General features: G+C 36.9%; 1 protein-coding gene across 1 annotated transcript in view; it reads left to right on the top strand.

The window, feature by feature from the left end:
* The window catches only part of Mid1 (calcium-permeable channel component Mid1), a 620340-nt gene that overhangs the window by 594459 nt on the left and 12628 nt on the right, over nt 1-13253 (top strand). Inside the window, exon 2 of the mRNA XM_081769655.1 lies at nt 2665-2845. Coding sequence (XP_081625781.1) covers nt 2665-2845 — 181 coding nt within the window. The remainder of the gene's footprint in view (nt 1-2664; nt 2846-13253) is intronic.

The following is a 13253-nucleotide window of genomic DNA, read 5'->3' as shown; positions in this document are numbered from 1 at the left end:
ACAAGTGACTGTTAGAGTGCGAAACTGAGCCAGGTATATAAATGCTATATTTGTGGTACATAGTTGCAAATATCAATTAGATGTAACAAGTGCCTAAAACTGTAGGTAGCTGAAGTACATACTTAACACATGAATATCAAATGTGCCAAGTGTCAGGTACCTAAAGTGTAGCTGGGACACCTAATTGGCACATGCCTAGCACATCTTATGCTGTTCGGGCGTGAACCCGAAATCTTTCCTTTCTTTGACGTTTGTGTAACAGCACAATTTCTGGCACTAATTTCAAATAATGCCAAAAATTAGTGCTTACAATACAGCTATGTATCTCATCATAGACTGAAGAATCCATTGTTTTGTTTGATGATGGCGTAATTAAAGATTTTTGTATATTTTTTAGTTTTCTGATAAGAGAACTAATTTTCTATCTATGCAGTATCGTCAACATTAATTTAAGACTCAGGTTCACATGAAAATAGCTACACCCACTGTTAATAATACACCACTAACTTTATAAACTATCAAAAATTAGTGCTGACGATACCGCATAGAAAGCAAATTAGTGCTAATTTTCTTATCGTAAAAATTAGGATCTGTTGTTTTCTTTGATGATGCCGCCATTCAAGATTTTCGTATATGTATATATATTTTTTTTTTTGGCTTTCTCATAAGAGCACTATTTTTTTTCTATGCGATGTCGTCATCATTAATATAAACACTAACTTCGTGTGTGGGTTTTATTTCAAACTGTTAAATGGATAGAATTAAGGTGAACCTAGTCCGACGCAGATTCTTTAATGTTTTTTCTGACAGCACATTTATTAAAACATTGTAGGTTGGCAGCACTAATTGAGCACTAATTTTTGGTATATGCTTTTAAATTAGTGCGGGTGTGGATGGGGCCAGGTTCACGGACATCTCATGAAACCATCACACAGTAAGTACTGTGTATTCTACAATATTATCAGTGTTTAACGAAAATCATGTCCAAAGATGAAACATCGACATAACAATTGAAAGATCTCACTAACTTGAATAAAATATTGGCGAGTGTGAATCTCCATGCGTAGTTTTCGAGAAAATCGGTAAAAACAAGTCTCTTTTTAAAAATCTAAAAAAAAATGTGTCCTGAACGAAAATCACACCACCTACTAACATGAAATTGAAATTGAAATATACACTAAACAAGCCTTTTATTGTGCGACAAGCAAGATAACAATAGACAACAGTAAATATATATCAATAGATAGATCACATATCAAGACTAGCAAAATAGCATGCTTGAAGATGAATTATCATGCGTAGTTTTCGAGAAAATCTTGGGGAAATGAATTTTCGTTTCGTTAAAATGTATATTGGTCATTGATAATGTCATATACTTGATAGTTTTTTTTATTCTGCTGATAGTTTTTTGTATGTATTAATTTATCTACTGTATAAGAAAAGCATGAACTGTTAAGTAGCACATTGTAAGTATTGTTGCCTTATTTGCCTAACACTGACGCACACACTACTTGTAAAGCTAATAGCGTTTAACTAAATTATTATTTAACTACGCGTGTATTACATGAAATACTTCCCGTATTCTACTTTTGTCTATTATTGTTTGTCTTCTCCTAACAGTAACAGATATACTCGAAAAGACAGACATGGTTAGATGTAATACTGTTGATATTACTTGTAATTCTGTTTATTGCTATTTGCCTCCTGACAGTAACAGACATAATCAAAGTAAAAGGCATATTACTTGTAATACTGTTGGTATTACTTGTACTTCTCTCTATTGTTGTTTGTCTTCTAACAATAACACACATACTCGAAAACACAGACATATTAGACGTAATTCTGTTGATATTACTTGTAACGCTGTTTATTGTTATTTGGCTTCTAACAGTAACAGACATACTCAAAGTAAAAGGCATATTACTTGTAATTCAATCCATTATTGTTTGTCTTCTAACAGTAACACACATACTCTAAAAGACAGACATATTACTTGTAATTCTGTTAATGTTACTTGTAATTCTTTTTATTGTTGTTTGTCTTCTAACAATAACATACATATTCACAGTAAAAGGCATATTACTTGTAATTCAGTCTAATATTGTTTGTCTTCTAACAGTAACACACATATTCTAAAAGACAGACATATTCTATTACGTGTAATTCTGTTGGTATTGCTTATAGTTTTGTCTATTGTTGTTTGTATTCTCCTAACAGTAACACACATTCAAAGGACATACATATTACTTGTAATTCTGTTAATGTTACTTGTAATTCCTTTTATTGTTGTTTGTCTTCTAACAATAACAGACATGCTCAAAGTAAAAGGCATATACTTGTAATTAAGTCCATTGTTTTTTGTTTTCTAACAGTAATACACATACTTTAAAAGACAGACATATTATTTGTAATTCTGTCGATATTACTTGTAATTTACTCTATTGTTCTTTGTCTTCTAATAGTAAGACACATACTCAAAGTGACAAACATATTAGTTGTAATTCTATCTATTGTTATTTATATTTCCCTAACACCAAAACACATATTCGAAGTAACAGACATATTACTTGTAATTATTTCGGTATGAGAAGTTTACGAATAAATACTTAAAAGATTGCTTAATTATTTCATTAGTAATAATACTTTCATTTTTTTCCGTTTCAGGAGGCGTATCAAATGTGGGTGTGTGCCTCTCTGATGCCTTTCTTTATACAAGGCGAACGTGTGAAGCCTTGTAGGAGTGAATGTCAGAAGGTGGAACAACGCTGCCCCTTTTTCCTGCCAGGGGACCGGAACCCCGGCCACCCCCCTCAGTATGCGGGAGAACCCACCTTCATGTGCCTCGGTAAGTATATTTCAGTACAAACTACTTATTGTTCGTTTAAGCATCGGAAGTCTTATAGAGCGGCTATGTCTGTTGACAGATATTAGAGCAAAAAGAATAATAGATATCGTGAAGTGGCTTTCTGGAATCGATTCACCGTCTCAATAATAGGTTCCATCTCCTCCATTAACACTATATTCAAACCAGAAGTGGTAGAAATAATTAACTGTTTCTCACTTTCTCTTACGGTTTTCGCTCTATGGGAAGCCAACATTAATTCTTTCACTTCCAGTTTAAATAAAGAACAAATATGGAACCTCATCTTAGGACGATAAATCCATTTCGAAAACCATTTCTCGCCATCTCTTGATTGTTTTTTGTTCTTATATTTGTGCAAAGACACGGTCAATTGAACAGAGGTGTTCTTTTACGAGTAGACTTCCCAAACTTATGTAATACTATAGTCTGAAAATTTAACAGAACTGGCTCACACACTGGCTCACGTCCAAGGAACACTTAGTCTCGGATGCAAACCCAAGTAGGGTTCGGATTCCACTTTAAAAAATAATAGATCCTGTCTCATACGTCCTCGATTCTCAAAAGAGACGTTAAACTTTAGTCAACCAACCAACCAGCTTCTTTTGTTCCTTATCTTCCTTCGGGCTTCTTCTATTCCTTGACTTATTTGATTGTTTACCTTTGCCCATCACTACCTTTTGATGCCGGTGCTTCCCGGTCTTCCCTCCCGTAGTGATATTGGCGGCTTCAGAGTTATACAAGACGGAAGTCACATCGATAGTGGTGACGAAATCGGCTTTTCCACCCAATCCCCGCAATCAGTTCCTTTTTTTTCTGCAAGAAGCAGAACAAATCCCGCCCAGCAGAACAAATCAGCACAGGCCTTAGAGGCAAGCACCCTATTTCCTTCTCCTGCCTGCCGCAAGGAAGTATGGAACGAAAGATATAAGGGTAGGCGAATAAAAGACTGTTCTATAAGACAGGTAAACGCTAAAAAAGAGTTTAACCAGAATACGTCAACAGAAGGTAACATCGAGTAGTGTGACTTAGGCTATGTTGTCAAATCTCTTATGGACATCAATCAGGGTTACAGACACCACGTTGAAATAACTAAAATTTCTGTTCAGTCGTTCTTATTTTTGGAGGGGTAAGAAGAAAATTCAAGACAACCCACTGGAGAATCTTCTAAAAAACCTTAAGTTTAAAATTTGGTTCGTATGACCTCTAAGTGAGTGAGGGCTATACATCAGAACGAACAGAAGGGCAAATTCACGGCTAAATATCTAAGAATAAAGTTTTTCGGCATGTAAGGCCATGAAACGTAAAATTCGTTTGATTTTTTTCTCGGTTATCGTTGCACGGAAGTAAACAATGTATAACTTTTTTCTCTAATTTACCTATAAAACATGAACACTTTCTCTTTTCCTCATCATACGTGATTCTAAATCTTTCTTCATCTGTACGGCTGCGTCTCTTGACGCGGCTACAGCATCTCACTACTTATGTTAGTTATGTTCTTTATTTTGGAGCTCAAGAAACAGTCAACGATTTCGAAATACATATACTTGTTGTCTGGGGAAATTTGAGATATCAGTTTGTATTTGGTATCGTCATGAGATAACAAGCAAGCAACTCCTAACCACAAGGAAGGACTTGAACACAGGAGCGCGCCCAACCGGTCCGGACGCCCCTCCCCCCCCAAAAAAACTTATTAACTCTACATACATTTATACACTTTTTCAATAGAACTATATATATATATTTTAACAGGGGAATGATTGATGTAGCATGAAAATTTGATCTTACACTTCATCTGTACTCTTCTTCTTATAAGTAGGGCAGCGGTGTCTCCGTGGTAGAGCGTTCACCTCTGGTGCATGGGGTTCTTGATTTGATCCCAGCTCCCGCGAAGTGAACTTTGTGGTGGACAAACAACATGTGCGTGGGTTTTCTCCAAGTTCTCCCGTTTCCTCCTACTCTCTTCATTCCACCATTTCATTTATTTCTCATCAGCACCGTCTTATTTAATCTAGCCAGCATAAGAGCGAGACATAGAATTTAAGGATTTCATTTCATTTTTTTTTTCTTCCTCTTATAAAAACAATCTAGTTCGAATTTTTTTCCTGAAAATATAGGTGGAAGTATTTTACAATTACTTATCGTCTTTTCGGGTGCAGGACTTCAATACCAATGCTACATAGACTTAGTGACCTGTAATATTAGACAATCTCGCAAAGGTTGGACCCCTCCAAACAAAAATTTCTAGGTCGCATCTGACTTAACATTCCATGCAGTTAGTGATAGATTTGCCAGTTTCATGAAAAAGCTAAAAAAAATTAAAAAGTAACAAAATTTTAAAGAGTAGATAATAACAATAAACAATAAAAGGAATAGTAATCATAATAATAAAACAAGTATTTCAATCGTAAGAATAAGAACAAAAATACCTTGCTTGTAGTTTTGTTATTATATACGCATACATGTCCGTAGTCCAGTGTACCGACATCTAAAAATAATTGAGTGAAAATTTATATTTAAAAAAAATTATTAGAAATCAAGGGCGCCGATTTCTCTGTAAATTTGGAGGGGGCATTCAGATGCAGAAGATATATATTTATGTGTGTGTGTGTGTGTGTGTGTGTGTGTGTGTGTGTGTGTGTGTGAAGATTTTAAGACAAATTGCACTCAAATTATGCCAAATATTGTACACTCAGAAATATAGTAGGGGGCCCATATGAGTTTTGGGGGAGCCCGGGCTCCCTCGCCCCTCAGGATCGGCGCCCTTGTTAGAAATACTTGAAAATGACTTAAAATGTCATTTTGTCGTGAGTAAACTTAAAATATTTTTGGATTCTGATTCTTCCATAAGTCATTTAACCTTACATTTGATAGTTCTTTTTAACAAGGCCTACATTTAATTATTTTTAGGTTTCGTAGAGTTTTTTTTTACATTAGTATCGTTTATTTGCAACCGTGGTCGTCCGTACTTCGTAATTTTACATAATTGAAGCTTCTGCAATATTTATAGATTTTTAGAATATTGACAGATTTAAAAAAAAAAAGAAAGAAAATGTGTGACATCTATGATGTAATAACAATCTATCAATTTTACACTTCTACAAGGCATGAATGAAAAATGACTGAGCGTGGAACCAGATATGTCGGGTTCTACCTCGTTGATCGTTACTCTCTGTGGAAGGTGAGTAAAATTTTTTGGCCTACGAACGAATGAAGTAAAAAAAAAAAATGCCTATCGCTTCCTCCGCAGCAGTAAACCTTTCAAACCGCATGACATCACTACGTTCCGTCGTTGCCATGACAACCAGATGTCACTACTTGTGAGATGAACGGAATGAGAGTCACAGGATGAAATCTCAGGCGAAAGTTACGAATATTGAAAAGCTTTCACTTTTTTATTTATACCCATTCTTACTTATAACACTGTAAATGTTGGTTTATGCAGGAACTCCAATAATCTCAGGCGCCAAGTTGCCATTAGTATTACCCACGAGATGAGAAGTTTCTCGTCTTTTGAGACGAGAAGTACTATATTTTTATATTCGAAAAAAAAGATTAGAAACAGGACAATTCTCATCATTTTTGAGACGAGAAAATTCACGCGCCTTAGACCTCAAACACTAATTTAGTGTTGCATGATCCATAATATAACATTTATTGATAAAATGATTGTAGCAATGTCGATAATTTCAAGGACCTGGGAAGTATTTTGACGAGAGACGCTTTCGGCACCAAAGAGATCAGATCAAGAATAGTCGTAGCCAAAGAAGCCTGCAACAAGAAAAGGGGGCAGACTACTAAATATTTTTGAAAAACTAATATTTTTTTTCTTTTGCCCGTTTTTCGTAAGTGGAAAGAGGTAATAAAATAGCTATAAGACGGTCGCATACATGGGCTGTCGCCCATATTAGACGAAATAGGAATTCCTGTTTGGCCAAACCCTATTTTGCCGACACCTAGTTGAAGGAAAAATATACTCACAAGGAATGGGCATGAACGTTTCATCCAGAACTCCGAATCAAATCTAGTCCATTCGATAAATATAGCAGAGGTATCTTCATGCATAAAAAATTAAGTGTCATGGTGGACAACCGAATAAGCCCCTGGGGCCCATTAACATTGTTAGTATAAAAATAATCAAGAAAGTTCTGTCGCTTTTTCCCCCACCACCTTCGAACATCGATATGTCACATAAGACATATGTGGAAGATCAAAAATAGTTCCCATCAGCATCGATGACCTTCTGCTAACGTACTGGAAGGCCATGGATTCCATTGCAGTAGAACTTGATGGGCCGTGAAGCGAAGAAAGTGTCAAGTGCATTTTGCACCTCTAGTAGGGATTTGAACTGGCGTCCTCTAAGGTGATTTTCCAGGGAATGAAACAGGTGATAATCGGAAGGTGCAATGTCCGGGGAAGATGGCGAATGCCTTGGTGCTTCTCATCCAAGGCGTAGAATGGTGTCCCGGGTCATCTTGGCCACATGGGGCTTAGCGTTGTCCTGTAACAGGAGGACCCCTTTTGCGATTCAGAAGTTTTGAGTTGGCTCCAGAGTTTTGATTTTTTCTTGAACACGGCTCAACTGCTGACAATACACAGTTGAATTGATACTCTAACCAGCTGGTAGCAGTTCCTGATGCACGATGCAGCGAGCAGTTCACAAAACACACCGACCTTCTTCTGGTGCGGTGCTGGTTTTGGCTGTTTTGGAACCGGTTCATGAGATGCTAACCAATGATGACAGCGCTGTGGAGCTTCGTACAGAACACACTTCTCATCACAATGCAATACCCTGTCCAGAAATGGCTCCTTCCTCAGACGAGACAACAAAGAAAAACAGATGTCTGCTCACGTTTCCTTCTGGCCCGAAGTCAAATCATGAGGGAACCATCGAACCAACTTGTAGTTTTTTCCACGTTGATGGAGGTGCTGCCGAATGGTTTCTCCACTCACACTGAATTGTAGTCCCACTTCCTCACATGTCTGGCCACTGTTCGCTTCAATTGCTGCCTGAAGATCTCCATTTTTTACATGTGTTGGTCTTTCGGCACGTGGTGTGTCTGCGAGTGTTTCGTCACCGTCATTAAACTTGTTAAATCACCGCGTCCGCGTAGTCACTACACCATTACCAAAGGCCTGGTGAATCTTCCGCCCCGCTGCAGCGGCTTTGACACCAGTTTGAAGTCGTACAGCTTACACGCCCTTATAACGCTCTGTGGAGGTCCCATGTGCACTCTGTCCTTACGCAAGTTCACGGTGTAACTGAACTGCCATAACCATGTAGTATGTTGGATATATCCACACCAACAACTGACCTTCACTTTATCTCAATTCGCATTCAACTCGCGGTGTGAGGGCCAATTCAACATAGAGTTTCACAAAAAGTAACAGAACATTCTTGGTTATCTTTATATTGAAAAGGGTGTGTAAGAGGGAGGAAAATACAGGAGAATCGGCTATAACTCCCTCCTACACCACTAGGCGTCAGTAGAAATAAGCGGGAGATCTAGATCGTGATGATTGACCACTGGAATCGGACGGCTGTCCTCTGGGGTAAAGGCATGGATGTACAGTAATGAATTAGCAAAACGATTTTCTAGAAAAGAGAGACTGGGTTTAGATGAAAATTAGGTGTGTGATAGGAATACCTTCATTACGACGTCTGGGTGTAAAGCTGTAGTCCTCGAAGATCGGGTCACATATCCAAAGACTTGGCTCCTTACTTGCTCAAGAGCTTGTCGTCTGCTGGTCTCGAACCGTTATAGAAGTTCTCTCTTGTGGATCAGAATCTCGTCCTCTGGCCAACTGCAGCTCCAACTGCCGTTCCAACTCCCCAAGCGGAAGTCTTCGGTCCTATTTAACGTCGGGCCCAGGGCTCGCCGACTATTACAAGTGAGCCAAGTAGCGAGTTCCAGACGCCATGGGAGGTATGGTATGAGATCGTGGGAGGAGTTAGGAAAAGTCTCTCGAACATATATTTCAAAACACAAGAGAAACAATTACATAAATTATATCACAATTACAAAGTGCTGAATCAGCAAAACACAGAACAGCCGATCGCTGGTTCTTCAGAGTAATAGTCCACATCTTGCTTGTTCCTTGCGTCGCAGCATAAACACATAATAACAAAGCAAAGATCTCTGTCCCTTCCCAAAATACACTAAATCTCACAAAACCCAAACAGCACGGACAAAAATAGGTGCACCACATCCATTGTTCGCTGAAAAAATATGTTATATATAAAATCAATCCATCAATTATAGTTCGATCACTGACAGTCTTTAATATGGGCGCCAGCACCAACACACAGATCCCTTTACAATATAAACAAAATTGTAGACACGCAGTGAAATAACTATTATATGAACACTGTTCATTGGAAAGTAATGGTTTATAGTTCATTTTCTTCAGCATAAAACAAGCTTTTCAAAGGTGCTATACATTGGCGCCCATAACGTACCTGAACAGGGAAAGTTGGGAGAATGTCGGGAAAATTCCTTCCAAAAATCCCTCTCATCAATTCCCCCTCTGGAGTGGCCCCGCGTGAAAGCACACAATCCAAATGTATCTCGAAAAATACTATAGGGGTTAGGAAATGGGTGTAGCAGATTTCGTTTCAATAGACTGAATAGGTATGACGGGAAAGGCTGAATACCAATATGCTCTGTACATATGAAACGGAACCTATGACCTGACCTATAAAGAGAACATAATTTAAACAATATAAACGCAGTACTATTTATCCTGATAACAAGATTTAAACCACATTCTCTGTAGAAGAAAGCAAGCGTTTCAATAATTATCACGCATATTGTTCCGTGACATGTGGAGAGGGAAATTGGGGATAAGTCGGAAAAATAATTTCCAAACTAGCCATATTGTGAAGTTGTGCGTTCTCTGAAGCGACGCCGGAACCGGTAGGAATCAGTGTGTGTGGATTACAGGACATTTTACAGGGGAGATGTGCACATCCGAGAAAATTAACAGGGGGAAGTTCAAAACTTATGGGAGACATCCAGTTCTTCAGAGGGGGACTTTGGTACACATTTCCCCTCATACCTATTCAGTCTATCAAAACAAAACTTGGTACACTCATTTCTTATCCCCTATAGTATTTTTCGAGATACATGCGGATCGTGTGCTTTTATCTGGGGCCACTCCAGAGGGGAGCCAAAGTTGATGAGAAGGAACTTTGGAGGGAATTTTTCCGACATTATCCCATTTTTTTCTGTTCAGGTACGTTATGGACGCCAATACATAGTACCTCTGGAAAGCTTGTTTCATGCTGAAGTGAATAAACTATAAACCATGACTTTCTAATGAACAGTATTGATACAATAGCTATTTCACTGCGAGTCTACGATTTTGTTTATACTAACAGGTTAATTGTACCCAGGGGTTTACTCGGTTGTCCATGGCGCCTAATTTTTTGTACATGAACATACATTTGTTATGTTTATCGAATGGATTACCTTTGATTCGGAGGTCCAGATGACACGTTCATATCCGTTCCTTGCCAGGAAGTGATTTGTCCTAGCTAAGTCTCCACTTTATTGTAGTCTGCGTGGTGTTGCCAATTTTCAAGGAAGCTTATGCTGATTATGGAACAAAACACTCCACTTAGATGTAAAGTACGGCTACGATTTATTTCTTCTCGTATTTATTTCTTTTCCATGAAATTTCTAAATTAAAACCATTTTTGTCTGATTGCTTTCCATCCTTCATTAGCTATTTAGCATCTCGTTACATTTTATTCTCATCACTCTCACATTCAAAACAATTACCAGTCATGGGCTTTGAGCTTTCGAGTAATCCATTGAACCATCACCCATTGTCAATCCTCATTAAGATAAAAAGGGACAAATTTTGCCGATAGATGGCACTACTGTCTTCGTATCTCTCCCATGTATTTTTTATCTTTCACGAAAATTCACGATTTCTCTTACAAATTTCAACCTACAGACTTCAATTGTTTTAGAAAAGGAACTTCATAATCTATCAATGGCAATAATCCATGCCGATTTTTTAATTTAGAATTTTCTTCATTGTTGAAATGGCTTGAATGTTGAAATGGATATCCAAACCTTTAACAATGGAATTGTTTCAACAATGAAGAAGATTCTAAATTTAAAAAATCGGCACGGATTATTCCCTTTAAGAGGTTATGAAGTTCCTTCTCTAAAAATTTGAAGTCTCTAGGTTGAAATTTATAAAAGAAATTGTAAATTTTCGTGAAAGGTAAAAAATACGTAGGAGAGATACGAAAACTGTACTGACATCTATCGGCAAAACTTGTCCCTTTACACTAACATCTTAGCTACGGTATGTGGTTAGAGTATGCGTCTTCGGCGCCAGAGAAATGTGTTCGATTCCCAGTAAGAGACCATGTGGTTCAGATCTCGCATTAAGTTATAGATCCATGTCTCATAATCTCGCTGTGAAAGGGGAGCTAAATTCTACTTAACTAACTAACCAAACTAATAATTATATATAATAATGTGAACAGTTAGGTCAGGTAAATAAAATCAGTTGCACATTCTGGAAAGGAGCCTTGATTATTACGCTTTCGCAAGACTGTTATCTGAACTGAGAAAAAAGGGATGCTCTCTATGAACTTATTGTATGTAGAATGTGATATTTAGATTTGAGAACAAAATTAAACTCAAAGTATGAAAATATGTCATAAACCGATAGTTCAGGCAATGACACCCATTAGGTTATGACAGCTATTGACATCTATTGGGTCTGGTGCTTGGGGTCCCGGGTTCGACCCCTGCCTCCGCCATGTGAACTTTGTGGTGGACAAACACCGTGTACGTGGGTTTTCTCGTGGCTCTCCCGTTTCCTCCCACTTTCTTCATTCCACCATTTCATTCATTACTCATTATCACAGTCTCCTTTAGCCTAACCGGCATAACCGTGGGACGTAAAACTCAAAGATTTCATTTTTTTTTTACATCTATTGGGTTATGACAAGTAATGACATCTATTATGTAATGATAGGTAATGATATTTATTAGTTTATGACAGATAATGACACCTATTAGGTAATGGCAGATAATGACATCTACTAGGTAATGACATAGGTAATGATATCTATCAGGTAATGATAGGTAATGATTGTTATTATTAACTACTAGCATGATGCTGAAAATTCAGTCATAAAATATAAGGGTCTTAACATTTTCAATCTCGAGTGATGACTATAATATTACTATAATCGCGGTATTATCCTCAGCAAGTTTTGTTAACTCCATAAAATCTCAGCATTTCCAGTATTCCTTTAAAATAATGTAATATGATCTGAAGAGAATGATCGATATACAATATTGTCTATCTGTTTATAACAGAACTTCAATTTCCTTGTGTGAACTTTACAGATTATGTAATAAACTGAATCTAGTAAGCAAAAAATAGTGTTGCGTAACCAACTTCACAGCGAATTGAAATTGCATTGGAAAAATAAAATGTCAAAGGTGAATTTTCCAAGTTGTTATATAATTTAACTTTTTCTTTCTCTTTTCTCTTTTTTTTTTTTAAAAAAAAAAGAAGACTGGTTATCTTGTAGTATGACTAATACTGCATTTACGTGTATGAAACTTTACTTAACTAATATAATATTACATTTGAGAATTGAGAATTGCACTTTTTACTTGATTTAATTGTGTGCGAGTAGGAGGAAAAAAATCTTTTGCAGCAGAGCAAAATGTCAAAAAGTTATAATTTTCACTCGTTTCTATGAAAACCTTAGCGGTGAAGAATATCTACGCTATCTTCATTATTTCATCCAATGGTTTATATGGGGAAGTTTTTCTGATTTTTTTTTTTTTTAACACAATAAAATCCGCCCTTGGGTTTAGGTTGCGTTGCAAGTACAAATAATCCGCAAACTTCCCGAAAAAAGGACACAAAATCAACACGAAAATGTTTTTTGAATAGTATTCGTAGGTTTTCTTAAGAAAATTTCCCTCGACTGAATCAAAATTGTCCCTTTTGTAATAAAATTGTCCCTAGTTTGTTGAGTGTCCAATTCCTATGTCAGGCGTTCCGTGATAAGATTAATTCAGCTATGTTAAAGGCAATGCTATCACATTTCTTTTTATTCATGTGTTTTTTGTTTCTATTTTTGTTTTACTTTTTGCTTCACTTTTTTCTTTACAAAAAAAAAATATACAAATATACACAAATACACTTAAAACAACAATGGGTGTAAATTAGGCTGCTTTGAACAGACACGCACACACTCATACTATTGCTATTGTATTCGCTGGTTTCTAAAGAATAAAATTTTAAAAAGTCAGCATTGATGTCGGTTTATTAGTCAGCACGAGAATTCCCCTGGGTTTTCACGTTTTATCGAAAAAATCCCTTTTTTCCCTTTTTTGCTAAATTT

Source organism: Thermobia domestica, chromosome 8, assembly GCF_964235325.1.
Source record: "Thermobia domestica chromosome 8, izTheDome1.hap1.1, whole genome shotgun sequence".
Classification (NCBI taxonomy): domain Eukaryota; kingdom Metazoa; phylum Arthropoda; class Insecta; order Zygentoma; family Lepismatidae; genus Thermobia; species Thermobia domestica.
Note: the sequence above shows the minus strand (reverse complement) of the source record. Positions and strands in the feature narration are given on the sequence as shown.